The sequence below is a fragment of the Chenopodium album genome, chromosome 22 (genome assembly GCF_948465745.1).
Source record: "Chenopodium album chromosome 22, dcCheAlbu1.1, whole genome shotgun sequence".
Classification (NCBI taxonomy): Eukaryota; Viridiplantae; Streptophyta; class Magnoliopsida; order Caryophyllales; family Amaranthaceae; genus Chenopodium; species Chenopodium album.
Genome location: NC_137855.1, coordinates 40,371,390 through 40,387,292, shown reverse-complemented (window position 1 = coordinate 40,387,292; position 15,903 = coordinate 40,371,390). Strand labels below are relative to the sequence as shown.

The 15,903-nt window shown below is 33.8% G+C and overlaps 1 protein-coding gene and 1 pseudogene across 2 annotated transcripts; one reads left to right on the top strand and one right to left on the bottom strand.

Annotated features, from left to right (window-relative positions):
• The first annotated feature begins 2,222 nt into the window (after nucleotides 1-2,222).
• LOC145605513 (uncharacterized) lies at nucleotides 2,223-7,452 on the top strand. Its single transcript, XM_081661580.1, has 5 exons — nucleotides 2,223-2,336; nucleotides 3,302-3,416; nucleotides 3,722-3,776; nucleotides 5,343-6,641; nucleotides 6,851-7,452. The coding sequence occupies exons 1-5, from the start codon at nucleotides 2,286-2,288 to the stop codon at nucleotides 7,296-7,298; spliced, it is 1,968 nt and encodes a 655-aa protein (XP_081517706.1). The 5' UTR covers nucleotides 2,223-2,285; the 3' UTR covers nucleotides 7,299-7,452.
• Nucleotides 7,453-13,766: 6,314 nt separating this feature from the next.
• Nucleotides 13,767-15,354, bottom strand: LOC145604956 (nuclear transcription factor Y subunit B-3 pseudogene; annotated as a pseudogene). The gene is made up of 2 exons (XR_014104981.1): nucleotides 14,913-15,354; nucleotides 13,767-14,690 (listed from the first exon to the last, which is right to left on the bottom strand). The product of XR_014104981.1 is annotated as a nuclear transcription factor Y subunit B-3 pseudogene (transcript).
• Nucleotides 15,355-15,903: the final 549 nt, after the last annotated feature.

Below are 15,903 nucleotides of genomic sequence, written 5' to 3'. Positions count from 1 at the left end.
CAAGAGATCTTTGATCAAACTCCAAAACAAATTAGTGAAGACTGAAGAGTGAGCTTCATTCATTACTACGTGTGTGTTTGCCTAGACAAAAATAAAATACTACGTATATGTTCAAGTCGGTCGTTGAGTGTTTAATTACTACGGATCATGTTATTTACCAAGTTCCAACCAAGTGTTTATTTTCTTTGAACCATAAAGTATTATGAAACAGGTCAAATTGGTTATTGGTTGTTATCAACTCAGATTCATGTCAAGATATTGAATCAATTCCATTTTTGACATGTTTGGACAAAATCACAAAACAAAAGGAATCAAACAACAATCAAAAGGAGATCAATCAAACCATGAATAAAAAGATTTGTACTTGTTGATCATTTAATTTTACAAAATTTTTAACTACTCTTTGAGTGATTGTGTATATAATAAGTTGCAATATACTCCCTAATTTGTATTGTCCTTGCACTTTATTCGGACAAAATAAATACAAAAAAAAAAAAAAAAAAAAAAAAAATTTAGACTGTTTGATTGTTTAATTTTGACAAGAATTTATATCTACTTTACCTTATGATTGTGTCTATGTGAGACCGTGAGGGTTCTTAATAAAGAAATGCATTTATAAAATTATTAATATTGACAAGCATTAAGATTTAAGATCATTTCTTGATAAAAATAGCAATAATTTTATAAATGCATTTCTTTATTACACGTGTCAAAAAAAAAATGCATTTCTATGACAAAAATAAAAAATAAAAAATAAAAAAAAAAAAAATCATTTCTTGATAAAAATAGCAATAATTGACACTTAATTTCCCCAACAAACCAATATACGTGTCAATTGCATAGTGCTCATGATTCTTGTGGTGGTTGGATTAAAAATTTAGATTTATGGAAATTGAATTTGGTTTCTTGTCTGTTTGTTTTGGCCCCCTAGCTAACATGATTAATGTGGAAACAATGAAACATACATTAGTACGAGAGATTTAAAAGCAGTAATCGATAATTACTTTCTAGCTTTACTAATTGTCGTCTTAACATCCTTTCAATCCACTAGGTCAAGATTTCAATTGTAGACATATTATGTTTTATAACAATGGTAGCAATTAATTTCATTGTTTGAGTATTCAATATTCCGTTTGGAAGTTTAATGACTTTAAACCAAGTGTCCAAAATATTAACTCAAGAATGTCACCAATCTCATAACACCGCCGCACTTTTATATGATTATAAGTTTAAAACATTGTATTATAGCGTACATTATTAACGTATAACATAGACGACATTTAATTACGTTATTACTAATCTATAGCAACTAAATATAGTTGACATCCACTATACATGATGTTGCATTAGCAGTATTGCAATAAGCATGTAAACAATATGTTACTCGATAATTAGTGCTTTAACCTGGCCTTTAAAATAAAGCTAGTACTAAACAGTAAATAATAAAATTGTATGAATAATCGTGTTACAGTACGTACTGTTACTTGTTACAATAAGACCTTAATTATTGGGGCTTGCCCCTCGTGATCGACCAAAAAAAAAAAAAGATCTTAATTATCTTCTAGACTATAAGGTACTAGAAACATTACTTTACAACAACCTCAATAATTACTACCTCTGTTTCGCATTATCTGCAACAAAGGAATATTTTATATCTCACAAATAATACCCCTTCGTTGCAGATAATGCGAAACGGAGGTAGTATTACATATGTTAAATGATTATCAATATTTGTGTAACACTGTTCACTGTAGTAATATTTGTGTAACACTGTTCACTGTTGTACCGACATACTTCCTCTGTTTTTTTTATACTTGCAACACTTTTTATCATGCTTTTCGAGAAGGTGATTAAACTAGGTAAACGAATGAATTAAGCTATGAAATTTAAACCGTAGCAACTTATCTCTTTCTTCTTATAAGTAGTAAAATTTTGTAAATTAATTTATCCATATACCTAGTCTAATTTCTTCCTTAAAATGTGTACCAAAGGAGTATGTTGCAACTAAATAAAAACGAAAGAAGACTATTTCTGCGAGTTATTTATTTATTTATTTTTAATAGCAATCATATTTACTCACTAGTCCCTACAAGAAAATGACTCTATTTCAGTCTTTTACTCCATATTCCAATTCTACCCCTTAAAGAGTAGCTACAATCAAGCTTACAACTAGTATAAATACTCTTGCCTTTACTCCTCACTACTCACTACTCACCACTCACTACTCACTCACTCACTCTCGACTCTTGAGTCTTGTCTTCATAATTCTTAGTCTTCTGCCAAAGATGGCCTTGCATTTCGGGCCGCCCCGGTTGCAATTACATGCAATTTTCTTGGTAAGCAATAAATTCATCCATACAAATTAATACTTTCTCCGTACAGTAAATTTTATACTCCATTTCTCAATGCAAAATAAACGCGTAATTTTAATTATGGAGTAGCTATTTTTATCATCTATAAAATTCGAATTAAGAATTTGACATACTAAAAGTATACATATCGAAATAAATTTGAATGCAACCAGGCCAAGCCATGCATACAATACACTAATACTAGATTACTAGTATAGTTGGCATTAACTTCGATTAATTTTTGTTTTTTTTAACAGTACACAATTATGATTCTACCATGCCCACTTACATCTATAAACTAGATTATTGCCAAAAATGACGTCTTGAAAGTCTTTGGTGAATGATGATTTCCGTTGATTGGCACAAATAATGTGCGTTGCTACTTATTACGCTTGTCTAAAATGAACGCAAACCATTATTTACGACCAAGCAAAACTCAAATTACTAACACTTGAAAATAATCTATGGTTGTTAATCAAGTATGGGCGGTATACTTCCCACTAATAAATCTATCATGGAAAATAGTCATCTATAGTACTATATTGTGAACTTAGATAATATTCTCGTATACACTAAAAAAACGAATTATATCCATTTTTTTAAAAAAACAAAAAACAAATCATATGATTAGAACTCATTAGATGATTAACATGGTCCCTAAACACTACTACTATTAATTCTTAATTGAGCAAGGGTATGTATGTATATTAATTCATTTTTCACTAGTAATTGTTCAAATTAAATATAATTTAATTTGCATATAAACTCTGAGTGTTATTTTATAAAAATTGATTTTTATTAATATCAAATTTGACTGGTTCACTAAAATAAATTTCAAATCTCAGTTATTTTTCAATATAATATTCTTCGTTTTGTTTTGAATTGCACCTAGTCAAGTTCCTTTAATTAATTATGATAGATCCTTTTTATTTATTGTATTTTTTTTACAGCTTGTTTTTCTAGCATATCATGCGTCAAGCTGTGAACAAGAGGACTACTGGCAGATGAAGTTACCAAAAGTCCCTATGCCACAAGCTATTAAGGACAATCTATTTCATCCTAAAGGTTGCTTTAATTATTATAGCTCATTTAATTTATTTTTCTAGTGTGTTAGTTTTGTGTACGTTTAATTGGGAAGAAATCATTTTCAAGTGTCTAATTAAGTGTAAAAAAAATGGCTTTTTAAAGTGATAATAAATAAATTGTTTCTTTTATACTTCATTGTGAAGTTTAAAAATTGATTTCTATCATATATGTCGTATACTTTATCCATGATTTTACATGAAATACTTTAAAATTTACATTATATTATTGATACAAAATTACAAATTGATCTATTATTGATACAAATTAATTAAATTAATCTACAGATCAGATGTCTATGATGACTCCAAGCATTGAGACAAAGGATAAGGCCGCTCATGGGTAATTACTTTAATTATATAACATTTTTGTTGTCTTTAACTACTCCATAATCCATATATAGTTTACTAATTAACAAGTACACCTTTTAATGAACTGAAGGAAAAAAAAAGTAAAATGTTTTTTTTTTCATAAGACATACTTTCTTCGTACTTATAAACTCGAATCTAATTACCTTTCATAATTTACAGTTATATGACAAAACATTTTCATATATGGGATCTTTAGAACTGTCTCACTGTATATCTTCATAAATCACTTTTTATATATATAATTTTTACTTATTGATAATAAAAAATGTTAATCATTAACTTATGCTATAATTTGGTTACACTACAAAAGTGAAAAAAATATAATAGTACATGTCAACCAAAAAAAAATAGAGAAATTATTGTAATAAAGCAAAAATGAGTATCCGCTTCTGAGTTTATACGGAGTATTAAAAGGCGTTTATAAGAACGTCCACATGTCATTTAAACTCCCCTCTCTACGTCACGTCACCCACTTAAAGTGTGTTCTATTCACCTGATTTTCACTTATCTGAACTTATCTTAGCTTATCTGAACTTATTAGACCTTATTAAAACTTAATTTAGTTGTAATTTAATTTGTACTTGGATAACCCTATCAAAACTTATTAAACCTGAACTGAACATATCTGAACTTATTACACCTTAGATAAGTTAAAATAAGGTGAACAGAAGAGACCCTTAACTACGTACTCATAAGTCATAACGCCACGTGGTTCTCCCTTCCATTTGTTTTCATTACATGTCATACACTTATAATAAAAAAATAAAATAAAAAGGTTCTCTACAACTCTACAAGATTCACACACAATCTCTAATTCTACAACTAAGTGTCTTACCACCAAGCTATATGATTTTTTATGCAATCTTATGAATACAAAATATTAATATGTAGCAAATGACAATATAAACAACAAATTAATTATAAGAAAATTGAATCATAAATTACCACGTATATTAATTATCAGTTCCATATAATAATTTGGGGCATCGTCCGAGCCCAAAACTAGTTAATAATTCGGGGCATAGCTACGTAGTACGGAGTACCATATTTTATGTCTTTGTTTCTTTATTATTCTGTACGTGTTAAAAATCTACACTCATTAACTACTTCACTGACACCTTAATACAATATGTTAAAACATAGGCTTAGAGTTTAATTATATAAGCATAAATCCACAGATTTCTTAAAATGATAATATAAAGTTGGAATTAATTTAGCTAATTATAGATTATTGTTCAATGTCACTTATAATTTCAATTCATTTTTCCGACTGAGCACTTTAAGAATTGAAATATTGCCATTTGCTTCGACACACTCTTACAATGGGGACATAATTTTTACAGAGTTTTTTGTTATTAGTTGTGAAAAATTTAGCTAAACAACATATATACTTGTAACTACTTTTTATACTTATACTTAATATGATTATTTATTTTCTCCTTAAACATTTTAAGCTAAATATCTTATGGGCATGCAAGTGTAATTTTGCAAATCTAACTTATAAAATTTCTGATTTTTCTTCAACGTCTTTATATAGCAACGATGCAGGTGATGATGCAAAAGAGAGAGTTGGTATAGACCAACCTTACACTGTCTGGGGATGGAATTACAACACAGACAGCGCCAATAAAGAAAAGGTGAAAGAAGCAAACAAGCCATTGTCTATTGAGACCAACACAAAGAAAACTGGTATAGACCAACCTTACACTGTTTGGGGATGGAATTACAACTCAAACAACGCCAATAAAGAGAAGGTTAAAGAAGCAGACAAGCCATTGTCTATTGAGACCAACACAAAGAAAACTGGTATAGACCAACCTTACACTGTATGGGGATGGAATTACAACACAGACAGCGCCAATAAAGAGAAGATGAAAGAAGCTGACAAGCCATTGTCTATTGAAGCCAACACAAAGAAAACTGGTATAGACCAACCTTACACTGTCTGGGGGTGGAATTACAACACAGACAGCGCCAATAAAGAGAAGATGAAAGAAGCAGACAAGCCATTGTCTATTGAGGCCAACACAAAGAAAACTGGTATAGACCAACCTTACACTGTCTGGGGGTGGAATTACAACACAGACAACGCCAATAAAAAGAAGATGAAAGAAGCAGACAAGCCATTGTCTATTGAGACCAACACAAAGAAAACTGGTATAGACCAACCTTACACTGTCTGGGGATGGAATTACAACACAGACAGCGCCAATAAAGAGAAGGTGAAAGAAGCAGAGCAGCCATTGTCTATTGAGACCAACACAAAGAAAACCGGTATAGACCAACCTTACACTGTCTGGGGTTGGAATTACAACACTCACAGCGCCAATAAAGAGAAGATGAAAGAAGCAGACAAGCCATTGTCTATTGAGACCAACACAAAGAAAACTGGTATAGACCAACCTTACACTGTCTGGGGATGGAATTACAACACAGACAGCGCCAATAAAGAGAAGCTGAAAGAAGCAGACAAGGTATTCACCATGGACACTAGCACAAAAAAAGCTGTTATGAAGCAGCCTAACACTGTCATGGGTTGGAAATACAACGCAGACAATGGTAAAAGAGAAAAGGTTGGTCATGAAGTAAGTTTTGGATCAATTTTTTTCATCGAGAAAAGCTTGCGCCTTGGAGAGAAGTTAAAGCACGATTTTCAAAAGACACCGAGTGTTCCTTTCTTGCCTAAGCATATTGCTAAATCCATCCCTTTTTCGGAGGATAAATTCACAGAAATACTCGATTTATTTTCAATAAAACCTGGATCTGTAGAAGCCACGGGGATTAAAGGAACCCTTGATGTATGTCTACATAGACCAAAGGTGGAAAAGGAAAACAGGTAATATACTACTCTTTTACAAGGCTTAATATAATTACTCTTACATCAAATTAAATTTATTTTATGTAAAAGTATCAATGCAACAAGTTCCAATCATCTAAATTTATGAAGGGTTAATTACCAAAATTAATGCTAATTACTATTTGCAATTTTATTGGTTCATTATTTTGTGGAGGATCATTGATACTAATAAGCAATTACTATGACAGGACTTGTGCCCAATCCATGGAAGATGTTGTAGATTTTGTTGTAAGGGAGCTAGGGTCGAACGATGTTGAATTAAGAATGATGAAGAACGATATTGAGGTGCCTAAAGGCATACAAGAATACGTGATAACAAAAGTAAAGAAGTTGGTTGTACCGGGCAATAATGCAGCTGCATGCCATAGAATGAGCTACCCTTACATCGTGTACTATTGTCACCACCAACAAGACATTGGTCATTACGACGTAACTTTGGTTAGCCCAACCACTGGTAACGCCATCCAAACCACCGCCGTATGTCACTATGACACATACGCGTGGAAGCCTAATGTTCCAGCCCTTCAATACCTCAGGATCCGCCCTGGTGATGCCCCGGTCTGTCATTTCTCTGCCATAAATGATATGTTTTGGAGTCTCAAAGCTAACTCCAAGTCTCTCGACATGGTTGTGTAAAATGAATAATGTTATGCATGAATGTGTACCATGTGTAATGCATGTAACTTAAATAATAGCGTGGCATGGTGTAGGATGGTATATTTGATATTCTATCCATGCATGCAACTTAAGGTTGTGCTTGTATTCTACTTTAAAAAATCTTATTATCCTACTTTATTGTACTCGTAACTATATTACGTATGCTCGTACAAACATATCTTATTTATCATACTTCCTCCGCTTCCAAATAGTTGACGCATTCAATTAATGCACACATATTAAAGAGATGAGAGAGAGTGAAAGGGAATGATAAAGCAAGTGGAGTAGCTAGTAAATGCAAAATATAACATTTACCAAAAATGAAATGTGTCAACTACGAAGTAAAAAAAAAAAAACTTCCTAAAAGTTGTTGGCTCAAAACTACTATGACAAATAGCAAAGTGAATAATATTTCATTTCTTAATTATTTTGATTTACTTTTAATTACTCTATAGTAATAATCTTGGTTTTAATTAATAATTAAGGTTCGATAAACCAATTTGCTATATATAACGTTGCTCGTTGGGAGACTAGAGGTTGTAATGAATTTGTATCTTTTGGTCCGTTTCCCCAAAGTTTAACGACTTTGATGGAAATTGATTTGCTTTAATGACATTCGCAGCTTGGTTTCAAAAAAAAAAGAAGAATACAAAAAAAATTGCTAGAATTAGCTAGAATTCAATTTTATTCTCCGACTTTATTTGATCTCCTCAAAAATTATTCTCACTATTCTCAAGAGACTTAACTATCTATATCACCAACACAATACAAAATTACAAATATTGTATTATGAATGGCTCATATTGAAGATTAATAGCCTTCAATTTTGGAATTTTTTTTTTTACCTTTTTTCACCCGGAAATATAAATTGCGAGATGTTAACCATGGTCCCTTATTCTCTTCATCGGGAGTCCAATTGGGTGGGAGGAACCATCCAATTTGCCTTTAAACGGTCAATTTATCCGTTTTCGTACTTGCACCGATTTCGTGAACTCAAGCCTACCACGGACATTTTTGACAACATATAATGGTCATACATGGTTCCAAACAACGTCATTATATGTCCCTAAGATGTATCTCCTATGATCTCAAGACTTTTCCCCACCGAGCACCCTAACATCCAAAATTCCTCAAAAACCGTAGATAATACCCTTCAATTTTGGAATTTTTTGACCTTTTTTCGCCCAGAAATGAAAATTGCCGAGATGTTAACCATGGTCATTATAACCCTCCGGAAATCCAATACGGTGGGTGGAACCATCCAATTTTCCTTAAAACAATCAAGTTACCCGTTTTTGTACTTGCATCGATTTCGTAAACTGAAGCCTACAACGGACATTTTTTACAACATATAATGGTCATATATGGTTCCAAACATCATTATATGACCCTAAGATATATCCCCTAGGATCTCAAGACTTTTCGCCACAGAGCACCCTAACATAAAAAATTCCTCAAAAAGCGTGGATAATAGCCTTCAATTTTGAAATTTTTTGACCTTTTTTGCCCGGAAATAAATATTGTCAAAATATTAACCATGGTCCCTAATGCCCTCCGAGATTCCAATTGGGTGCATAGAATTATCCAATTTGCCTTAAAACGGTCAATTTACCTAGTTTCGTACTTGCACCGTTTTCGTGAGCTCAAGTCTACTTCTGACATTCTTGACAACATATAATGGACATATATGGCTTCAAACATCATTATATGACCCTATGATGTATCCCCCTAAGATCTCATGACTTTTCGCCACCGAACTTGTAACATCAAAAATTCCTCAAAAAGCGTGGATAATAGCCTTCAATTTTGGAATTTTTTTTGACCATTTTCGCCCGGAAATAAAAATTGCTGAGATGTTAACCATGTTCTCTAATAAACTCCGGGAGTCCAAGATAGGTGGAACCATCCAATTTGCCTTAAAACGGTCAATATATCCGTTTTCGTACATGCACCGATTTCATGATATCGAGCCTACCACGGACATTTTTTACTAGAAACAATGGTCATATATGGTTACAAACAACGTCATTATATGACCCTAAGATGTATCCCGTAGCTAGGATCCCAAGACCTTTCGCCACCGAGCCCCGTAACATCAAAACTTCCTCAAAAAGCGTTGATAAAAGCCTTCAATTTTGGAATTTTTTGACCTTTTTCGTCTGGAAATAAAAATTGTCGAGATGTTAGCCATGGTCCCTAATAGCCTCCAGAAGTCCAATTGGGTGGGTGGAACCATCCAATTTGCCTTAAAACGATCAATTTACTCGTTTTGTACTTGCACCGATTTCATGAACTCAAGCCTACCATGGACATTTTTTAAAACATATAATTGCCATATAATTCCGAACAACGTCATTATATGACCCTGAGATGTATCCCTAGCTAGGATCCCAAGACTTTTCGCCGCCAAGCCCTGTAACATCAAAACTTCCTAAAAAAGCGTGGATAATAGCCTTCAATTTCGGAATTTATTAAACTTTTTTCGTCTGGAAATAAAAATTGCCGAGATGTTAGCCATGGTCCCTAATAGGGGTGAGCAAAAATTCAGGGTACCCTGATGTGGAACCGGAACCTGTTCGGAACCGCAGGTTCCAAACCCGGAACCTGTTCAACAGGTTCCGGTTCCGGGTAATAAAATTAAGAACCTGTTGCAACAGGTTCCGGTTCCGGGTAATAAAATTTTGGACCTAGAACCTGTAGGGTACCCTGTTAGTACATGTTCCCTATAGGATACATGAAACCGAAACCTATATGGTATTGAATATTCTAGACAATTAGTGTTGGTTTGTTATATTTGAAGCAGTTTACTAAAGTTGTAAGCTTTTATTGTGAACATCCATTTTTAAAAATATAGAATTATCACAATTATCAAGTAACTATTAAGCTTACTTTGAAAAACAGGGTACCCTGTATAGGAACCGGAACCTGCAGGTTCCGGTTCCGGTTCCCAATTCTTAGGAACCTGTTGCAACAGGTTCCGGTTCCGGAACCTATTTTTAGGAACCTGTTGCAACAGGTTCCGGTTCCGGGTACCGATATTTTTACAGGGTACCCTGCTACGCTCACCCCTAGTCCCTAATACCCTGCGAGAGTCCATTTGTGTGGGTGGAACCATCCACTTTGCCTTAAAGCAATCAATTTACCCGTTTTTGTACTTGCCCCGATTTCGTGAACTAAAGCCTACCACGGACATTTTTGACGACATATATAGGTCATATATGGTTCCAAACATCATTATATGACCCTAAGATGTATTCCCTATGATCTCAAGACTTTTCGCCACCGAGCCCCCGTAACTTCAAATATTCCTCAAAAAGCGTGGATAATAGCCTTCAATTTTAGAATTTTTTGACCTTTTTTCGCCTGAAAATAAGGCCTACCTCGGGCATTTGTGACAACATATAATGGTTATATATGGTTCTAAACGTCATTATATGACCCTAAGATGTATCCCCTAGGATCTCAAGTCTTTTTGCCACCAAGCCCCGTAACATCAAAAATTCCTCAAAAAGCGTGGATAATGGTCTTCCATTTTAGAATTTTTTGACCTTTTTTCGCCCGGAAATAAAAATTGCCGAGATGTTAACCATGGTCCCTAATACTCTCCGGGAGTCCAATTGGGTGGGTGGAACCATCCAATTTGCCTTAAAACGGTCAATTTACCTGTTTTCGTACTTGCACCGATTTCGTGAACTCAAGCCCACCACGGACATTTTTGACAACATATAATGGTCATATATGGTTTTAAACGTCATTGTATGACCCTAATATGTATCCCCTAGGATCTCAAGACTATTCGCCGCCAAGCCCCGTAACTTCAAAAATTCCTCAAAAAGCGTGGATAATAGCCTTCAAATTTTGAATTTTTTGACCTTTTTTCGCCCGGAAATAAAATTTTCCGAGATGTTAACCTTGGTCCCTATTAACCTCCGAGAGTCCAATTTGGTGGGTGGAACCATGCAATTTGCTTTAAAACGGTCAAGTTACCCGTTTTTGTACTTGCATCGATTTCGTGAACTCAAGCCTATCACGGACATTTTTGACAACATATAATGGTCATATATGGTTCCAAACGTCATTATATGACCCAAAGATGTATCCCCCAGGATCTCAAGACTTTTCGCCATTGAGTCTCATCGTAACATAAAAAAAATCCTCAAAAAGCAAGGATAATAGCTTTCAATTTTAGAATTTTTTGACCTTTTTGTCGCCCGGAAATAAAAATTGCCGAGATGTTAATTATGATCCCTAATACCCTCCTAGAGTCCAATTGGGTGGGTGGAACCATCGAATTTGCTTTTAAATTTACCTGTTTTCGTACTTGCATCGATTTCGTGAAATCGAGCCTACAACGGACATTTTTGACGACATATAATAGTCATATATGGTTCCAAACGTCATTATATGACCCTAGGATGTATCCCCCGGGATCTCAAGACTTTTCGCCATCGAGCCCCGTAACATCAAAAAATTTCTCAAAAAGCGTGGATAATAGCCTTTAATTTTTGAATTTTTCACCTTTTTCGCCGAAAATAAAAATTTCCGAGATGTTAACCATTTTCCCTAATACCCTCCGAGAGTCATTTGGGTGGGTGAAACTATCCAATTTGCTTTAAAACTGCAATTTACCCGTTTTCGTACTTGCATCGATTTCGTGAACTCAAGCCTACCACGGACATTTTTAACAACATATAATGGTCACATATGGTTCCAAACGTCATTATATGACCCCCAATATGTGTCCCCTAGAATCTCAAGACTTTTCGTATCGAGCCCCATAACAACAAAAATTTCTCAAAAAAATCTCATGATTGAAATGTGCAAATTAAAGTAAACATATCTATCGTAATGCGTCTATATATATAATGGATTTATTACGTCTATACAATGGATTTTTTTTTTTTTTTTTTTTTTTTGGGCTATGGCCTTGGCATGGTATGTACATAACTATTCATAAGGAGTTATGATTCTTAAGAATAATGGCCGACTGTTTTGTGTTTACTTCCCCTAATAACCTTTGTTTAGTTGTAGACTTGTAGTCTTGTATAAACACTACAGTATAAAGGAATGAACATAGCAGTCCAAATGCATCCATGTTTTATCTAATCTATCACTACTCGTGCTAACCTTAAGAGTGCAGGGCCAATATCTAAGTAATGTTGTGTCTATATATATATATATATATATATATATATATATATATATATATATATATATATATATATATATATATATATATATATATACACAAACTTTTAAATAAAACGGATGTCCGTTATAAAGTGACAATAAAATGTGCAAAAGTTACACTAAAACGCACAAAAGTTACCCTGACATATACTTCGTATACGAGTTATTTATGCTTTATTGATAAATTTGACAAAAGTGACACTAAATTTGACAAAAGTGACACTAAATCTGACAAAAATGTACCCGATGTACAATAAATTACTGAAAAGTGTTTGCAATTAGCCCATACTGCTAACTTTTGTAGTTTTGTTACATAATTTATTTGTTTCGATGTAATTGCATCAATTTAAATGACACATTACCTCTATTCCAACAAAAAAAAAACATTGACACACTACCTCCGTAAATTTTTAGTTGCAACTTTAGGGTATTATTTATGAGATATATAAGATTCCAAAGTTGCTACTAAAAGTTAACGAAAAGAGGAAAGAGAAGATTAATAGGGCAGCACCTCCCTTCTAAAGGTGAGGAGAGTGATGGTAGGGGACTAGGGTTAGTCATTCTATCTTAAATTCTTGATTTATCTACCAAAAAAAAAAAAAAAAAAAATGTCGATTTTAAGACATTAAAAAATTACAAATTACACCTCAAAGTTATGAATTTTAACATTGACCTGGCTAATAAATTAAAATGATTAACAGGATATTGGACATAATTCTACTGGTGCCACCTCAAGCCAGTATTGCTTTCAAAATCATATCAATATCATGTCATCTAAATAAAGGCTAACGACTAACAAGTAAACCGTTACATAATGACTATTGCATATATGAAATAGTTGTCTTTCTATTGATAGTTTAATTCTATGTTAACTTAAAGCTTATACGAAGTAGAATATTTATTGGTCATTTAAAAGGGGAAAAAAAAAAAAAAAAATTCATTTTCATGAGATTTTACGAAGGACTTTTGCTATAAACACATAATTTATCCTCATAAGCATCAATTATTTACTTTCTTCTAACACATACCTCTAAATTGGTATTTTACCATTGACAAGAATTGAAAGATGCGTATGTGTTTGTTACTAATCACCAATATCCACCATACTAGTCAAGTTAAATACATGTAACAAGTGAAGAAAAAGAGTCATAAACTAGTTGCATCTTACAAGCAAATTCAATGGTATCAATGTTTAAGAATCATTACTTACTCTAAGGATCGGATCAATTCTTACTCGTTTTTCACAATTCTCTTCAATTTCCAAAAGAACGCATATCATAATCCATAATTGTAAATTCGTAATGCTTTATGTACACTATGACCAAAGCTATCAAATGACATGCCCAAAATAAACCAAATTCTTAAATACACTCTAATCTCTAGAGCTACCAAACTCCAATTAATTAATTTCACATTAATAGTTGAAAACCTAAAAAGATACCAAAAATAAAAACAAAATACACACACCCCACTCACTCTACTTACAAGACCTAGTGGGGGCCCAACAAAACATAACAACAATATCATCTCGGCCCACCATTAGCGCCACCAGGCCCACCATAAGTCAAAATCCCTCTATTACCCCCACTACCACTTCCACCACCCCCGCCGCCACCGCCACCACTACCATATCCATACACGTGTCCACCTTGTGAAATTCCAAAAACACCCCCACCATTTCCACCATTTACCCCAACACCTCCGTTACTATTATTATTACTATTACTATTACTATTATTTCCTTGGACCGGGGGTCCAAGCCCGGTTCGCTCCCCTTCTAACTCCCTGAACCGCTGTAGATAAATCTTCAGCGGTTCAACATACTCCTCGAACCCGAGCGTGGTCATCGCCCAAAGAAGATCGTCACCGTTGATCGTCTTCCTTTTCTCACGTTGACACTTATCGGACGCTTCTCCTGTGATGAAGCTGATAAACTCGGAAACACATTCTTGAACCGTTTCTTTTGCATCTTTCGAGATTTTGGCGTTAGCCGGTAGCGCCTTTTTCATGATCCGGCTCACGTTTGCGATCGGCAGGAACCGGTCCTGCTCTTTCGGGTACGAGTCTCCGCGGCTGAAGTTGTTCGACTTTCCACCCGAGTCATTGTCCGAGTCACCCATGAGTCAACTCGGTCAACTCGTCTGAGTTTGAATTCTTCTTCTCAACAATTTCGCGCAAATTCTGCGATAAAAGAATTTTGATCGTGATTTTTCTACCAAATTCTACAAAAATCAGTGGAATTAATAGGAAATATTATGCAATTTCTAGCTAAAAGTACGTAATCTTACAGAATATGAGTTTGAATTTGATCAAATTCTGGAAACAATAGCTATTATTGATTCAAAATTTCAATTTCTCTCGAGAAAACTAACAAATTAGCGAAGAATTTGTTCGATTAATTACCTTAACAGAAGGAAAACTTGATCGAAAAATCAATTAGAGAAGAAACTCGTCAGCTCGAAACTCCAATTTTGAATTCAAACATTCAACTTCTCTCTCTTCAAATGATTCACAATTTGGCGCAAACAAAATCGAAAAACCCTAATTCTGCATGAATGATCCAAAAACCAAGTCGAAAAAGCCCTAATTTTCCATAATTGATCCGAAAAAACAAATCGCAACCAACAATTTTGGTTGAAATTGTAGAAAATCGGAGTAATTTCAGAGTGTAAGAATCAAAATTCAGGTGAAATCAGCAAAAAAAAAATCAAGAGAAAAAGCGAAAGAAAAGGACGTAATTTAGGAGAGAGAGAAAAAAGAGGAGAAAGTTCGCGAAGAGAAAGGACGGTTTTTTTGGTTAATGGAGTATTTGTTAGCTGTTGAAGAAAATGAAGAAGAAGAAAATAATAAAAATGAAAATGTTTTATAGAAGAAAACTAAAAATAAAAAAGAAGAAGAAGAAGAAGATTGTTTGAAGAAGATACGTGGAAGATTCTAAGACGTTGTTTGGTGATAAGTTCATTGGATTGCATTGGATTGGTTAATGTGGGAGAAGTGATGTTGACCATTCATCTAGGTGGCTTTTAACATGTGGAGTACTAAGAGTGGTGTAGGGATGATTGGGGTCCACTACGTTGGAGAGGAGAGTGAGAGATACTGAGTGTTCGCCCCGTTTCAGAATACTCGTAACAGTTACATGTGCAGGTGGTACATAATAGGTTATATATGTAAACATAAATAAAGTAATGTGAAAGTGAAGTTAATTAATGTATATTTGCAGTTAAGTTAGACAATTAGGAAGTCGGAACATTTTATGTAAACTCTATGACATAGTACAAAGTAGTAAATTTCATACAGAGTAACTCATAATGATATATTTACCAAATCAGTCATGTTATCAATGTAGAAACGAGTTGAAAAAGTCATTGTGTGATGAAAATTTGGTTTAGTTATT

Excerpts from the sequence above, each read along its gene's own strand:
- LOC145605513 (XM_081661580.1), top strand. The coding sequence starts at position 2,286 with ATGGCCTTGCATTTCGGGCCGCCCCGGTTGCAATTACATGCAATTTTC. Across the intron at positions 2,337-3,301 it reads AATTACATGCAATTTTCTTG|CTTGTTTTTCTAGCATATCA; the intron begins GTAAGCAATAAA and ends TTTTTTTTACAG. Across the intron at positions 6,642-6,850 it reads AAGGTGGAAAAGGAAAACAG|GACTTGTGCCCAATCCATGG; the intron begins GTAATATACTAC and ends TTACTATGACAG.